This window comes from Cervus canadensis, chromosome 33 (genome assembly GCF_019320065.1).
Source record: "Cervus canadensis isolate Bull #8, Minnesota chromosome 33, ASM1932006v1, whole genome shotgun sequence".
Lineage (NCBI taxonomy): Eukaryota > Metazoa > Chordata > Mammalia > Artiodactyla > Cervidae > Cervus > Cervus canadensis.
The window spans coordinates 29,771,023-29,788,567 of NC_057418.1; the positions used below are offsets into that span (position 1 = coordinate 29,771,023).

At 42.7% G+C, this 17,545-nt stretch overlaps 2 protein-coding genes across 5 annotated transcripts in view; one reads left to right on the forward strand and one right to left on the reverse strand.

The window, feature by feature from the left end:
- The window catches only part of SYTL3 (synaptotagmin like 3), a 91,336-nt gene that overhangs the window by 27,112 nt on the left and 46,679 nt on the right, over positions 1 to 17,545 (forward strand). For all 4 annotated transcript variants that reach the window (XM_043456938.1, XM_043456937.1, XM_043456935.1 and 1 more), the window contains exon 4: positions 3,424 to 3,488. In XM_043456938.1, the coding sequence (XP_043312873.1) occupies positions 3,424 to 3,488 (65 nt within the window). The remainder of the gene's footprint in view (positions 1 to 3,423; positions 3,489 to 17,545) is intronic.
- Positions 1,510 to 2,668, reverse strand: LOC122433809 (60S ribosomal protein L21-like). The gene is made up of 2 exons (XM_043456776.1): positions 2,609 to 2,668; positions 1,510 to 2,076 (listed from the first exon to the last, which is right to left on the reverse strand). The coding sequence occupies exons 1-2, from the start codon at positions 2,666 to 2,668 to the stop codon at positions 1,543 to 1,545; spliced, it is 594 nt and encodes a 197-aa protein (XP_043312711.1). The 3' UTR covers positions 1,510 to 1,542.

The following is a 17,545-nucleotide window of genomic DNA, read 5'->3' on the forward strand; positions in this document are numbered from 1 at the left end:
TAGTTGGTTGCATCCGATGCCTAGCACTAGAAGATACTAACATTTTACTTTATCTGCTTCTTGTATAGGTTCTGAAACCACGGCTAGAGGAAGACTTTTTAATAAAACGCTGTAAAATGTAATAAAATGAAAATGTTTATTCGGCATTTTCACCTTTTGCTCCTCAGTCCCCTCAGCTGTTCTTCCTTTTTTCGTGATTGTGTATCTATAGGTGTGTTTACTCCTCAGTGACAGCTTGTGTCTGGCTGGCTCAGCTGCCTATAGAGTCATGGACTGAGTTGCTGCAGAAATCTTAGCTCTGATTTCTTGTCTGGTCTGAGCCCTTGCCCCACCCGCAGCACCTGTCTCATATATAAATGTTTTTGGTCACAGGTAACAGGCTGGAGAATTTGAGAGAGTTAGATGAGTTGGAAGTGTCATGACCCCCAGGAAAGCAAATCAGGTTCAGCTCAGTCGTGTCCGACTCTTTGCGACCTCATGGACTGCAGCACGCCAGGCCTCCCTGTCCGTCACCAACTCCCAGAGTTTACTCAAACTCATGTCCACTGAGTCGGTGATGCCAACTCCCAGAGCTTGCTCAAACTCTTGTCCACTGAGTCGGTGATGCCATCCAGCCATCTCATCCTCTGTCGTCCCCTTCTCCTCCCGCCTTCAATCCCTCCCAGCATCAGGGTCTTTTCCAGTGAGTCAGTTCTTCGCTTCAGGTGGCCAAAGTATTGGAGTTTCAGCTTCAGCATCAGTCCTTCCAATGAATATTCAGGACTGATTTCCTTTAGGATGGACTGGTTGGATCTCTTTGCAGCCCAAAGGACTCTCAAGAGTCTTCTCCAACACCACAGTTCAAAGCATCAATTCTTCGGCGCTCAGCTTTCTTTATAGTACAACTCTCACGACAAGTCAGGAAGTGAAGTTTATTCATCAGAGGGAGGCCTGTTTGTTTCCATATTTGATTTTTCTCTCCTGCTGTCCTCATCCTAATGCTTAGACTTTGTCCTGCCTATAAGGATGGAGGAAGAAATAGAGAATTGAATTCACCACCCCGCTTATCCCTCGGAACTTTCCCTGTGTTTTGACCCTCTGCTTGTCTTAAGTACCAGAGGGGAAACTTCTGTGGAGTTGCTATGTTCTCCTTCACGTGTTTTGTGTCGATTTAGTAGATTAGATACCTGGATTTCTGATTTATGGGTGAAAACGTTTCCCCTTCTCTCTTGAGGTATGTCACAGTTGCATGTTTCATACGTTTTTGGCTCTGAATGATAGCGACTGATTATCAAAATTCCGTTGCCAAAATTCATACATGCTCTGTGTACATTTTCCTTATTCTAGTCACTCAACATTGGGAGTAATCATTTGCATCTTTTTTTTTTTTAATATCTGTCAATTTATTAAAAAATGGAGCATACTGAACAACAAACTATCTTACATCTTTAAGGAAGAAAAAACACTAAATCTGAAAAGACATCACCCACTGAATTTGGACACAACACCTCTACTCAATTAAGAGAAACATTTGTACAGTCCAGGTCTTTATTTTTACACCCTTCAGGCCATGAATTCATAGGGAATGGGTTCCAACAGTTCAGGTTCCTTCCCACTGGTCCTCACAAAGTGTGCTTCTCTGGGTGGAGCAGGCTGGCGCTTCAGCTGAACCCAAGTCCCTTTCTCTTTGGCTTCCTTCTTTTTCTGATCATTTTCCTTCACACGTTTTAGGAAGCTATCTCGGCTCTTAGAGTGCTTAATATGCTCGATACACACATTAATTCTCTTGGCAAGAATCTTGCCCTTAACTTGTTTGTTTACAATGATGCCAACAGCATGCTGGGTAACATTGTAGACTCTCTCAGTTTTGCCATGGTAACATTTGTGGGGCATTCCTTTTTGAACAGTACCCATTCCCTTGATATCTACAATATCACCCTTCTTGTAGATTTGCATGTATGTGGCCAAAGGAACAACTCCATGTTTTCTAAAAGGCCTAGAGAACATGTAGCGGGTGCCCCTCTCTTTCCCTTTGTGTTGGTCATTTTGGCGAATTACTGGAAGATGGCGGTTCCGGCCGAAAAAAAGGTCATTTGCCTCTTAATCAGAGAATATAATAGTTGCTAACAAGAAGGGGAGGAAGTTGGTTGATGTCTTCTAACAACTACTAAAGTTCCACAGAGAAAGATAGGATACTTTAAAAATGTAGATTGGCATATATTTGTGAACTGACTGCATTTATAAGCATTAATTTAAAACAATTCATTTGAGTTCATCTATAGCCTGAAAGAACCTAATGGAGAATGTATTTCAGAAAGTATACTTTGTAGAAGAGAATTTAACATATGTTGAAGTTTTAATTTTTCTTAAACTTGCATAACCTAGGAATTGATACTTCTTTTTATAGCAGATGATTTTAGTGGTGTCAATAATTTATAGTGTCTGTATGTTTAACTTCTTATATCCTGAAAGGCTATTGGCAATTCTGCCTTTCTGAGGCTCTATGAAGTAGTTTTGAGGCTCTATGAGGGTAGTTTTTTCAGAAGTTTGGAAATTGGAAGCTATTAAGAGCTAACATGCTCTGGGAGCTAACATGCTTTAGGACTTCAGTTTTGAGCAGTGGCCATACAAGGTTCCCGCACTGCTCTGCCTGTGTGTAGGACAGGAGGGGATGTAGGGATGTAGACATGCCCAGGGAGCTGCCATCAGACTGGCTGCCCAGCGAGAGGTCACTTCCGCTGCCTCTCAAGTGGTCCCCGGATCCCCAGTGAAGCCCTTTGATCCCATGTCCCAGACATCACGTCCTCCCAGGAACCTTCTCAGGTGAATCCACCCTGCTGGCTCTTGGTAAATGTTGTGGTTAACTCAAACTAACTTCACTGTAACCCAGGGATGATCTCGCTTAGCTGAATAGACAACATTGAATTTCTCTGATTATCCTTCATGCCATTGTTCCCCACCATAAGTGTGATAAACTGGTCATTTTGATGGCGATTTTGTTTCTCCCTATATATTTATTGTGTATGTGTTAAACACATATGTTAATATGTAGGTATTATGTGGACTTATAGGGTAAAAGGTACCCAAGTAGAAACTCCAGCTTTGTAGCTCATTTCAATCTTATCTTTTTATTTATTTTACTTATTTTTATTTTTACTGATGTATAATTGATTGTTTCAGGTGTATAGTAAAGTGATTTAGTTTGATATATAATATTCCTTTTCAGAATAGGAATATAATATTCCTTTTTGTAGCTTTGCTGCTTTCCAGTCAAATCACTTAACCTCTATGGGAAATCTGTATAGTTAGGGATCTGGGCCAGAAATTTGAACTCTGAGCTCTTTTGCTAGACTAATATTTTGATATTATCTCCCTAGTTGGTATGAGCCAAATACAGCACCACCCACATCGCTCTCTGAGGCTTCCTTTCTGCTTGTTTTTCAGAAATGTGAAAATAAAAACTGGAGACTGGTTCTTCGAGGAACGAGCCAAGAAATTTCCAACTGAAGGTAAATGCTCTTAAAATGTTTGCTAAAGTGAAATGTATTCCCAGTTTAAAAATATTGGGTGGTAAGACTTTTGAATGTGCGAAACTTAACAAGGTGTGGTATGGGCATCTATCTGGTTGGTCCTCCCGTTCCTTTGGTCTGAACGTTCCTGTCTTTGGCCCTCAGCTCATGTGGTCCACCACCTTTGCTTGTGGGGCTTCCCTCTGTACCCACACTTAACCCAGCTCTAACCCCACTAGAACCTGCCTGTTCTCCGTGAAGTTCCCCTGACCTCTGTCCTGGAAGTGATGTCTCCTTTCTCCCAACCACGGGCTTGTGCATCTCTTCCATAACTGTTAAAAGTGCCCTGTATTATATCATCATTGATGCCCTTCTTTCTCTCCATCAGCAGACACTCTGCCTTTAAAATCCTGTTAGCTCCTTACGGTCCCAAACCTTGTTCATGATAATTGATCAAAATGATGGAATGAGTCACTGAAGACCACGGTGAGAGAATTGTGTTAGAATTTAGCAGATTCTGGTGACTCTGAAGTGAGCACGTGTGATTATCTGAGAAGAGTGTGTGTTTGGCCTCTGCACCGCAGATGTCTGAAAAAGCTCTAGCCCAGTTGGTAGAATGGTGTCATTAGTAGCTGGGCGTCAGGGCTGCAGAGAGAACAGGTCACGCTTTGGTTACAGAAGTGTCACGTGAGAGGATGTGGGCTGGGCAGATGAGAGGATAACTTATCAGGCAGAGGCGCACTCACACGTGGTCAGAGTAGAGCGGCGGCCGCTTGCCCTGTGCACCCCCCCAGTCTGGGCGTGGAGGCGATGATCTCGGGTGGCCCCAGCCTGTGGTGGCTTGGATCTGGTTTTCAGTTCCTGGCCAGAGACTGAACTTAGGCTGCAGAGGCAAGAGCCTCGAATCCCCGCCGCTAGAGCCCCAGGGACCAGGGGCCGGTGACAAGGCTCTGGCCCATCAGCTGTGTAGAAATGTACTTCCATAGAGAGAGAGAAAGCAGCGAAACAAGTAAAGTGTCTGTTAGGAGGGAAAAGGCTATGTGTGGATACACACACAAGTGGACTCCGAGCTGTGCCCTTGTGGTGGTTTGAATCCCTTGAAAGACTGAAGGCGGGAGGAGAAGGGGGCGACAGAGGATGAGCTGGCTGGATGGCATCACTGACTCCATGCACGTGCGTTTGAGCAAGCTCTGGGAAGTAGGGAAAGACAGGGAAGCCCGCCGTGCTGCAGTCCCTGGGGTCACAGAGTCAGACACGACTGAACAACAGCGACGTGTGGAGCATTTCTCCCGGGTTTCCTCTGGCCAGTCGTCCTGCTTGCCTGGTCCTGAGTCAGTTTTTGGTGTATCTCAGGGTCCTCCCGTGAGTGCACACATCTCTTAGCCAAGATGGATTCTAGCGAGGAGGCCTCTGGGTAGTTGACCTGACTTACCACGAGGTGACACCCCCGCCCTTTTTGACCTCCAAGGAGCCTCTCTGCACATGTGTAGTCAGGAAGGCGGTCTGGACTCCGAGAATGAGGAGCATGTGATCTTTTATCTCCTGTCTGGGCAGCAGGACTCAGTTCTCCTCTCGCTCCTCGTCTTGGGAGAGTCTGTCCACACGAGACAAACTCTGGCAGTTCGGCCGGGGGCCCATTGGTCTCCTGTCTCAGTGACGGGGTGTTGCCCTCCTCTCTGATGCGTGACCGTGGTCTGTGCACATAGGGAACCTGGGCTGACCTGGAGGGGGTGGGGTGGCTGCAAACACTGTGTGTGGTGGGGGGAGACACGGTCACAGTCTGAGGTGTTCAGCATTAGCTAAAGTGACTCGTTGGAAAAGACCCCGATGCTGGGAGGGATTGGGGGCAGGAGGAGAAGGGGACGACAGAGGATGAGATGGCTGGATGGCATCACCGACTTGATGGGCATGAGTTTGAGTAAACTCTGGGAGTTGGTGATGGACAGGGAGGCCTGGCGTGCTGCGATTCATGGGGTCTCAAAGAGTCGGACATGACTGAGCAACTGAACTGAACTGAAAGTGCATGCATGTTGACACATAAAGGGAGTCATTCGTCTAGAGTGTTGATGCTCTGCTTTTATTTTAATAAAAGCACCTTGAACTGAGGTTTAGTTGGCAGTAAATTCTCCCTGGATTACATTCCTGACTCTGCTTATTGAAGAAAAAGTGACATTTCTGCCGAATTTGTTAGAAATCTGGAGGAATATCTAACACTGATGGGATTGTTCAAGCCAAAAAACAGCAAATGTAGCAAGTGTATATGATTTTTACCTAGATCTATGTTTCTCTGTCCTTTTTTCATTGGTGTCCTCTTTCCAGCCCACAAACAGCCTTGTCAACACTTTTGTTTCCTAAATATTACCCGTTCATGAAAGTTTAATAGCCCAGATATACTGCATAGCTGTTTGTGTATGGAAACCTTTTGGAGCAAACCACAAACTCTTGCGATATCTAAGATTGTTTTCATCCTCCAAGCAGTGTTTGCTCCTTGAGGGCCATCAGCCTGTGTCTACGCAGTACACTGTCTAAGCAAGCCATGGCCACCTGGAGTCTTCTTGTTTATAGTTTTATTTCTTGAAAATATTTTTTGGTTGGAGGGTCTAGGATCATCTTCAGGTGGTATATAGGTTCTCATTTTTTCACTCCAATCCTAGTTCATAAATAATAAGTCTGTAGGGAGTGAAGTTTCTGTTATTTCTCAAGACCAATTCAGTGAAGACATCCTGGAATTTTTTTTAGTATATTATTGGTAGTTTCGGTATCATTATTTCAGATAGGGAAGTTAATTTGCAGACCATGTGTGTGCATACGCGTGTTGCTGCCTCATCTTTTCAGCATTCTTCCTCTTCTAAGTGAGGAGGAGAAGTAGGTCAATCCACCAGGATAACTTAAGAGCTAAAAAAGGGAAGAGGAAAGAAGTGCAACCAACTTCCTGGGTTTCTCTTCCTTGTCCAGCAACTTTTCCACCAGAATGAAAACATCACTAAGAAAAAAAAAAGTAGAGTAATGGAAGTCAGCCTAGGCATGAATTGTTTTTTTCAATTTGTGTTGTTTTCCCCAAAGTAGGACGCAAAAGAAAATTCGAATCCTTCCTTCTCTGCAGTGTGTCCTCAAATGCTGAGATGCCTCGTTTTCCTGTGGCCCGATTTTAGTCAGGTTGGGCTCAGAAGGTGTGGAGAGAGGAAGAAAACTGCCACGTGGGGGGGCGGGTGGTCGCAAGGAAGACGGTGGGCCTGACCACAGGTGGGAGGGAGGAGATGGGTCAGCAAGGGGGGCTCTGCAGGGTTATCCGGACAGGCAGGCACTCCGCCTCATCTATCCGTGCCCCCGAAAGAGACTGAGCTGAGTTGGGGCGCTCCATCAGATGAGGGCCAGGTAGGAAAACAGAGGCCTCGCACTGATTTGAAGGCAGAGTTTAGGGACTCGGTTAGAAAAGTGTTATTGGAGGGCCTGGAAAAGCAAAAAGAGACCAGTGAGGGAGCACAGAGATGGGCCTGCGGGGAGCAGACACGGCCAGGCCACCTGCTGCGTGGATCTGATGGAGACAAGGGTGAGACCCTCCTCCTCGCTGCCTCTCCGGGTGCTGTGCTAAGTCGCTCAGTCGTGTCCGACTCTCTGCGACCCCGTGGACTGGAGCCCACCAGGCTTCTCTGTCCATGGGATTCTCCAGGCAAGAATACTGGAGTGGGTGGCCATGCCCTCCTCCAGGGGACCTTCCCAACCCAGGGATCAAACCCAGGTCTCCTGCCTGGCAGGCGGATTTTTACCGTCTGAGCCACCAGGGAACCCAAGAAGACTGGAGTGGGTAGCCTATCCCTTCTCCAGGGGATCTTCCCAACCCAGGAATCTTTACCTGATGGATTCTTTACCCCCTGAGCTACCAGGGAAGCCCTCCTCCCCCTGCTGGGCCCTACTAGGGAATCTGAGCTCCTGATGTGTTTGAGAAAAAGATGATTCTGCATATTACCTGGTGTGTTTGTCGTCACAGTGGGAACTCAGCTCGCTCCAACCTTCAAAATCCTAAGTGGAAGCTAGGAAAACAAGAGGGTGGCTTAAACCCCGAAAGGGGATGTGACAGCTCAAACCAGTGCCTCTCTCTAGGCATTAATTATCTATTACTGGATAAAAAAATTGCTCCCAAATTGAGTGGGTTATAACAGTATTATCACTTCATATGATTTCTGTCTCCAGCTGAAGGCTCGCCTGGGGCTGGAGGATCGGCTTTTTGGGGGCTCACCTGCTTACCTGGCTGGTTAGTGCTGCTGGTGGTGGGGGGCATGGGGTTCCTCCACTGTGGGACCCCTCCAGTAGGCTCCTGAGGGTCCCCACGACACGGCAGCTGGCTTCCCACGGGACAAGTGACCCAAGAGAGACCAGAGTAGAGCCCTGCAATGCCTTTTCATATTAAGAAAATGTTCTGATGAAATATTAAATTTACCGTTTTAGCCATGTTTAGCTATACAGTTCAGTGGTATTAAGTACATGCACTTGTTTTGCTACCATCCTTCTCCAGACTTGATCATCCCACGGGCTCCCCTCTCAAAGCCCCTCATAACATCTACTCTATTTCCTATTTTCTGGCTCTGTCAATATCTCTTATGGCCGAGGGTCAGAAGTCATGCGCTGTCACTTCTGCGGTGTCCCACAGGTCAGCTCTTTTCAGGGCAGGAGGGACTATGTAAGGGTGCGACTCTCAGGAGGCAAGACTCACGGGCCCTTCAGGAGGCTGGCTACCACACTTCTGACATTCCTTCCACCCCAGCCTCTGGAATCTTCCTCCTGCCTTTCATTCTCACTTCCAAGGCCACAGCTCCTAGCTCATCCCCGTGACTCCACCTGCTTCCCCCATCCTCCACTCTGTGAAGAGGGAGATATCTTTTCTCTTTTAAAAATGTTATTTTCCGGTTATAGAAGTAACACCTGTTCATTGCAGAATATCTGGGAAATGCAGAACAGTATACCGAAGGCAAGAATAATTCCACTACTGGTCAACACTACTGTTATTTACAGACACGCATGCACACACACTCTCCTGGCCCCCTTTCTAGATGACCCTGTACATGTGGGTGCACATACAGACTAAGAAATTTTTAAAATGTGTTAATGATCAGACTATATATATAAGCTTTTGTCTTTTAAAATTCAACTTAGCATAGACATGTCCTAATGCTCTTATAAGACTTCTTCCAACATACACTGATGACTGCATAAAATACATCAGATGGATGTACTACCATTTATTAACTTGTTCCCTCTTGTCTGCGAGTATATTACTATAGTCAAATTGTCATATTACAGATAACTCTACAGTGAATATCCTATACAGGTATCTTGGCCTCTGTGTTCATTAGATTCTTACAAAGAGAATGACTGGTCAGAAGTGTAAACACTTGAGATGCCTGATGTGTTTTGCCAGATTCCACTATGGGAAATGCGTGTGCATTCACATGACCCTGGCGTGTTCAGGCCCAAGAACAACCCCCTCATCACCCTCTGGCCCACGTTAAATCATCTTATCTCTTGAATATGATTCCAAGTTACATTTGTGATTTTGTTCTAAAAGTAAACTTAATATGGGTTCATTTAGAAAATTAAAAAATGAAGAAAAACATAACCATGTTAAAAATAACTCACCCTGACAACTGTTTACCTTTAGTGCATATCATTTCTGTTCTTTGAATATATGTATCCATGGTTGAGTGTGTACATATAACTGTGTAACTATATACACACATTTAAAAGAGCATTTAGACTAAACCATGAGGAATTGATGCTCTTGGGTTAAAAAAAAAAAATTGAATACAGGCAGTTTCATGTAATTAGAGCTAATATGTTTATCTCTTTTGGAATGTGGCAGTATTTATTTAACCAAATTGCTATTGTTATAAAGTTAGGGAATTTCTAGTTTTGCTGTTAAAATTTTGGGAGTTTGTAATATTATTAAAATATTTTAAATAATATAAAAAATAATAAAAGTGCAATGAACATGCTTGTAGATAAATCTTTGGCATGTCTCTGAGTATTTCTAGAAGCAGAAGGAAAAGATGAAAGGTTGGGAACATTGCCTTCAGAAAAGGTGTACCCTTCTCACAGGACGAATTGTCCTTAAAAACAAACAACAGCTTTGTCACTTGTGAAACCACGTTGGTAGTCCAAAGTAGCCGCTTGCTGTTTTCTCTGAATTCTTGTAATGACTAATGGAGTTGAATATATTCCACCTTTTTGACATTTTGTAGGTGTTCTTCATGTTAAGGGTATTTGCCCTTTATGGTCATGTTAGTTGCATATGTATCTTTATGTTTTCTGACATACAGACTTTTTTTTTCCCTTGTCAATCGTCAAATCTACCTTTTCCTGTGTAATTTCTTTTATGCTTCAAGAGCCCTTCCTCCCCCTGCCATTGGTTATATATCCATCCATATTTACTTTCTTCTAACTTTATGGCTTATTTGCATTCAGCTGTTCACAGTGCCTCAGGAAGCCAGCTCTAATGTAATTCTCCCAAACATCAGTTTTGTCTGTACAACCTGTCCCACCATCAGCCTCCTTCCCACGGGCTTGTTCCCAGGGCCATTGAGGCACGCAGCTCTGGGTGCTGCTCACCGTGTGCCCCAGCCGGAGCCCCGGGGGTTGACCGCATGGATGCCACACCCAGGCTTTGAATGCTTTGAGGGCGGGAGCGATGAGCAGATGAAGCAAGGACCGAGCTGTTTGGAGGCGAAAGGTGCTGCTGTTCGCAGTAGTGTCCGTTATCAGTGGAGGCACAGAGTAGGCGGCTCCGAGTGAAAACTTAGAGTTCTTTTCCTTTCTGGCATCCAGAAACCTGCAGCTACCTTTAATGTCAATTGGAGTAACTCCAGGAATCATTATTCCCTCCGTCACCCCATTTCCTTCTCATATGCTTTTTACTCACCTCTCTTAATGGTACTATTGGATATGTACCACTTAAGAGGAACGTTCCCCAGATTTCCTTGAGAACACGCAAGGTATAAGTAATAATCCAATAAAGAATAATAGGTATTAAGTGTGGTAGTTTGTGCTAATTTTCCAACCATTAAAAAAATTAAAAACAAAAAATATCAGCCACCATTCTCCATTTTGCAGGGAGATGATGAGAAAAGTATTTAAAATATTTTATTTTCCTTAAATTTTTTTTCCTGATTATAGCCTGGCTTTTTTTTCTCTAAGATTTTGTAATTTGATAGAGTTGTATTGTCTTAAAATAATTCCTTAAATGCCACAGTCACAGTTCATCTGTGGTGTATCAGAATGATCAAAACGCACAGACATTCAAGACAGTCTTTAGGGAGCTCCCTGTGGTTCTGGTATTGTTACCTCCCGCTCCACCCTCAGGCATTGGGTAGCCTCTGTGCAGAGGGCTTTAATGTGGCTTCCAAGGCCCCTGCTCCTGGGTCAGCTAAGTGCTATTTCATATTAAATTCAAAGTTTCTGATTCGGTGGGATCAAGTGAGGCCAAGAGTATATACAGACATCTCTCAATATCTGAGAGGATTTTGGTCCAGGATCCCTTGGGTACCAAGATCTGAGGATGCTCGAATCCCTAATGTGCAATGGTATAGTATTTACATATAACCGATACAGATATTTCCTTATACTTACAAGGAATCCAAAGATGATTTAAACACCTAGTACTATGTAAATAGTCACCAGTGCAAATTAAAAAGTTTTGCTTTTTGGAACTTTCTGGAATTTTTGTTTTTTGAAAATTTTCCACCTGAGGTTGATTGAACACAGATGTGGAACCTGTGGACAAGGGGACCGACTATATTTAATAAGTCCCCAAGTAATTCTTCTTATGCACTTTAAAATGCATAAGAAGTTTGAGAGGCAGTGGTGAAGTAGCACATTTAATGAACAATGGTGATGGAACTTTTCTAGACCATTAGTAACTGGAAAACAAACTGAAACTGTCTTTACTTTTTGACATCTGCTGTCTTCATTGGAAGGACTGATGCTGAAGCTGAAACTCCAGTACTTTGGCCACCTCATGCGAAGAGTTGACTCATTGGAAAAGACCCTGATGCTGGGAGGGATTGAGGGCAGGAGGAGGAGATGACAGAGGATGAGATGGCTGGATGGCATCACCGATTCGATGGACATGAGTTTGAGTAAACTCCGGGAGTTGGTGATGGACAGGGAGGCCTGGCGTGCTGCAGTTCATGGGGTTGCAAAGAGTCAGACACGACTGAGCGACTGAACTGAACTGAACTGAAGTGTGTAAAGACAGTGCCCTCTTCCGGCTCCTTGTTGTACATGCACATGTTTTACTTTTTTCTTTTCAATTTTTTTAACTTTATTTTGTATTGGGGTATTGTTGTGATAGTTTCAGGTGAATAGCGAAGGGACTCAGCCATACATATACATGTATCCATTCTCCCCCAAACCCCCTTCTGTCAGGCTGCCGGTTAACGCTGAGCAGAGTTCCAAGTGATATACAGTAAGTAGGTCCTTGAAGGTGATCCATTTTAAAAATAGCAGTGTGCACATGTTTTTAATTTTTTACAGCCATGACTTGTTATTTGAGCTTAAAATCAGAAAGATCACAGCACTAATACTTTTTAAAAGGAATACTTTTCAAGTTTAAAAATGGTCAAATATGCTATATAAATAATATATTGTGGCTTTCACTCTGTTGTTGATAATTGGGGAAATCATGTAGGAAGGCTGCACCAATAACAGAGCCTCTGTTAATGGTCTCAGGGATCCACTATTTGACTAACCAGGATTCCCTCATGATTATGAAGGAGATAATTTTTCACTCCCCTTTCTGTGTGATGAATATGATTTAATTCTTCGTGTGACTTTTCAGAGTTTTATTCTTGGATGTGGTCCATCCGATCTGAGGGCCATCATGACAGCATCCGACTTGCTGCTTGGGCCTGAAACACTCAGGCTTGTGAATTAGAAGAAGTGGGTACCAGTAAACATGTGGAGACCATCACAAGGCCGCCTTTATCACCTCTGTTGGCTGGCTCAGTAAAGCCCTTGCCCCACAGTTTAAAAGGATTCTACAAAGATGATTCAGTCAAACTTTCTGTAAATTACAAATGCAGTATCTAGTGCTTACTTTCTTGAGTGTGTCTTTATGAAATTCTGTTTATTTTCAGGTATACAATTTTGGATATGCTTTTGTCTTAAAGAAAATGTGGCATCTTACTCCGAATGTTTTCTCCTCACTACTCTCTTTAGGAGAAAAAGATAAAATCAGTACCCACGAAAGAGTGTGCTGAGACGATTTTCAGAAGTAAATTTCCCTGATTGGATTGCTTGTCACGTCCCTGACAGATTTTTGGACTGGTCCCTTTAAATTGTTTAGAACAGAAGCTATCAAGTCAGATTATGATTAATGCAGTGAAGTGAGAGCTTGACCTTCAGATGTTTTGTTTTCACCCTGTGTTTCTAGGTGATAATCTTTCAGGGGCATGTTCTTGAATTTAGTCATCTTTGATCTCATGATGCCTTTGGCTTATCCACAGCAGCAACTCAAAAATTGTTTAGACTGTCCAAGGTTCTTTGAAACTATCAATTCACCCCAGATATATATATATATATATACACACATATATGTATGTATCTCAAATATTCACAAAGAGACTAGAATTTTGTTGCTGATCTCTGGGCCCCAGCAATCCTACCAGGACCACTGCTGTGTGTCTGCCTTTCCCACATCCTCCATACGCTGTCCTCCACCTCTTCATAATGAGACTGTCTATGTAGCCCACATCTTTGGTCCCGAATTGTCAAGACCAACTCGCCATCCGTCCTCATTTTTCTTATTTAAATGAACACACTGGGAAACCAAGGTGAAACAGTTGAACTGAGTATAATTTCTGAATTAAGAATTCATACGTGGTACGTATATACAGTGAAATATTACTCAGCCATGAAAAGGGGCAAAATTGTGTCATTTGTAGAGATGTGGATGGATCTAGAGACTGTCATACACAGTGAAGTAAGACAGAGAAAAACAAATATCATATATTAATGCATTTATGTGGGATCTAGATAAGTGCTACAGATGAACCTATTTGTAGGGTCAGAGTAGAGACAGCAAATGTAGAGGACAACATGTGGACACCAAGGGAGAAAAAGGTGATGGGTGGGGTAGGATGAATTGGGATTTGAGGATTGACGTATATACATTACACACACACACACACACACACACACACACACACACACACACACACACACACACACACACACACACACACACACACACACACACACTCACTCACTCACTCACTCACTCACTCACTCACTCACTCACTCACTCTTATAGCTGATTAACTTTGCTCTCCTGTAGAAGCACACAACATTGTAAAGCAGCTCTACTCCAATAAAAGTTAATTTTTAAAAAAAGAACTCATATGTTTGCATGTTTAGACCAGACTACTGATTAGGGTAATTTCCAGAGAGTATCCTGACAATTGGACATTGAACTATTTATATGAATACATTTTTTAAAAGGCCAGACACATATATACTTAAACAATAAATCATTTTAAATTGCAGAACTCCTCATTCATGTTTTCATTGTTGTAAAATATGCATAATATAAAACTTACTGTTTTCACTATTTTAAGTGTACAGTTCCATCAGTTCAGTAGTTCAGTTGTATACCTGACTCTTTGCAACCCCGTGGACTGCAGTACCCCAGGCTTCCCTGTCCATCACCACCTCAAACTTGCTGAAACTCATGTCCATCTAGCCAGTGATGCCATCCAACCATCTCGTCCTCTGTTGTCCCCTTCTCCTCCTGCCTTCAGTCTTTCCCATGAATGCTCAGGACTGATTTCCTTTAGGATGGGCTGGTTGGATCTCCTTGCTGTCCAAGGGACTCTCAAGAGTCCCCACACCACAGTTCAGTTAGCGCTCAGCTTTCCTTATTGTCCAACTCTCACATCTGTTCATGACTGCTGGAAAAACCATAGCTTTGACTAGATGGACCTTTGTCAGGAACGTAATGTCTCTGCTTTTTAATATTCTGTCTAGGCTGGTCATAGCTTTTCTGCCAGGGAGCAAGTGTCTTTTGATTTCATGGCTGCAGTCACCATCTGCAGTGATTTTGGAGCCCAAGAAAATAAAGTCTGTCACTGTTTCCATTGTTTCCCCATCTATTTGCCATGAAGTGATGGGACTGGATGCCATGATCTTACTTTTTTGAAGGTGGAGTTTTTTTTTTTTTTTTTTTTTTATTTCAACTACAGAGGGCAGGTCTTTATTCCCAATCCCGATTCCCCCTCCCACCTCCCTCTCCACCCGATTCCTCTGGGTCTTCCCAGTGCTGAAGGTGGAGTTTTAAGCCAACTTTTTCACTCTCCTCTTTCACTTTCATCAAGAAGCTCTTTAGTTCTTCGCTTTCTGCCATAAGTGTGGTGTCATCTGCATATCTGAGGTTATTGATATTTCTTCTGGCAATCTTAATTCCAGCTGTGCTTCATCCAGCCCAGCGTTTCTCATGATGTACTCTGCATAGAAGTTAAATAAGCAGGGTGACAATATACAGCCTTGATGCACTCCTTTCCCAACTTGAAACCAGTTCGTTGTTCCATGCCCGGTTCTAATTGTTGCTTCTTGACCTGCATACAGGTTTCTCTACACACAGATCCACAGCAGTAAGTAAATCTTCATTGTTCTTTAACCATTACCATCACCCATCTCTAGAACATTTTCCTCTCGCAGAACTGCAGCTCTCTACCCATTAAGCATCTCCTCTATCCCTTTTGCTCCTCACTTGCAGCCTCTGACAATCAGCCTTTCTACTTTCTGTTCCTATTAGTTTGATTACTCTAAGTATCTCATATAAGTGGAATTGTAATATATTTGTTCTTTTGTAGAATCATAATATATTGTTCTTATTTTACTTAGCATGTCTTCAGGGTTACCCATGTTGTAGCATATATCAGAATTTTATTCCTCTGTAGGTGTAGGTGTATATATAGCCCACATTTTGTGTATCCATTCATCTATCGGTGGACACTTGGGTTGCTTCTACCTTTGGGCTTTTGTGAATAATGCTTCTGTGAACATTGATTTACAAATATCTGTTCAAGTCCCTGCTTTCACGTCTTTTGTGTTTATGTCCAGAATTAGAATTGCTAGATCCAGTGGTAATTCTACATTTAATTTTTTTAGGAACTGCCATATTGTTTTTCCACAGTGGCTACTCCATTTTATGTGCCCACTGGAAATGCACAGGAGTTCCAATTTCTCCGCTTCTATGCCAACACTTGTTTGGTATTTTTGTTTTCTTTTTGGTAAGAGTCATTATAATGGTGTGATGTGGTATCTCACTGTTTTTTGTCTTTCAATCAGCATTTATTGGGTTATCTACAAGCCTGACATGTATGCCGTTCTGTGTATGGATTCTTTGTTGATGATTTGATACCTATTTATATAAATATTTAATATGTATATATCTATTTATATACATATAAATATTATGAAATGCTTACTGCAATAAGGTTTGTTAACACATCCTTCGCTTCACAAAAGTACCATTTGTTGTTGATGGTATGGTGAGAACGTTAATGCTCTACTCAGAGCAACTTTCAAGTGTACAATATAGTATTGTTAACTATAGTCATCATAGTCACTATACATTAGATCCCCAGAACTTACTCTTCTTATAACTGAAACTTGGTATGCTCTGACGAGCCTCTCCCCATTTCCCACCCACCCCAGCCCTCAGCTCCTGGAAACCACTATTCTACTTCTTTTCTATGAATTCAGTGGTTTTCAATTCCACATTCAATTGACATCATGTGGTATTTGTCTTTCTCTGACTTATTTCACTTAGCGTAGTGCCATCAAGGTCTTTCCATATTGTTGCAAATATCAAGATTTCCTTTTTATGGATGAATAATATTTCATTATATATACCACATTATCTTTATTTCATTCACCTCTCAGTGGGCTCATAGGTTAGATCATCTCCGTGTCTTGACTATCGTGAATAATGCTGCAATGAACATGGGCGTGCCAGTGTCTCTTTGAGGTAGTAACTTCATCTTGGATGTAATCAGAACTGGGATTGCTGGATCACTGTAGTTCTACTTTTTAAAGAAATAAACCGAGGAACCTCCATCTTGTTCTCCTTAGTGGCTATATCACTGTGGCTTTGACTTGCATTTCTTTAATGATTAGTGATGTTGAATATCTTTTCATCTGCTTCTTGAGCCATTTCTGTATCTTCTTTGGAGAAATGTATATTCAAGTCCTTTTGTTGTTCAGTCACTAAGTCGTGTCTGACTCTGTGACCCCATGGACTGCAGCATGCCAGTCTCCTCTGTCTTCCACTGTCTCTCAGAGTTTGCTCAGATTCACATCCATTGAGTTGGCTTTGCTATCTAACCATCTCATCCTTTGCTGTCCCCTTCTCCTTTTGCTTGCAATCATACCCAGCATGAGATAAGGGTCTTTTCCAATGAGTTGGCTCTTTGCATCAGGTGGCCAAAGTATTGGAACTTTGGCTTCAGCATCAGTCTTTCCAGTGAGTGTTCAGTGTTGATTTCCTTTAGGATTGATTGGTTTAATCTCCTTGCATTCCAAGAGACTTTCAAGAGTCTTCTCTAGCACCACAATTTGAAAACATCAATTCTTCAGTGCTCAGCCTTCTTTATGGTCCAACTCTGTTTTTAAAAAATTAATTAATTTTAATTGGAGGCTAATTACTTTACAATATTGTAGTGATTTTTGCCATACATCGACATGAATCAGCTGCAGGTGTACATGTGTCCCCCATCCTGAACCCCCTTCCCACATCCCTCCCCATCCCATTGCTCAGGGTTGTCCCAGCGTACCAGCTTTGAGTGCCCTGTTTCATGCGTCAAACTTGGACTGGTGATCTGTTTCACATATGGTAACATACATGTTTCAATGCTATTGTTTCAAATCATCTCACCCTCGCCTTCTCCTACAGAGTCCAAAAGTCTGTTCTTTGTATCTGTGTCTCTTTTGCTGTCTCGCATATAGGGTCATTGTTACCATCTTTCTAAATTCCATATGTATGCATTAATATATTGTATTGCTGT

Bases quoted from the DNA above. Each gene is read 5' to 3' on its own strand.
- LOC122433809 (XM_043456776.1), bottom strand. From the start codon at position 2,668: ATGTCTACATCCCTACATCCCCTCCTGTCCTACACACAGGCAGAGCAG. The intron at 2,077-2,608 runs GTATGGCCACTG...TCTGATTAAGAG, and splicing joins CAGAGCAGTGCGGGAACCTT to GCAAATGACCTTTTTTTCGG.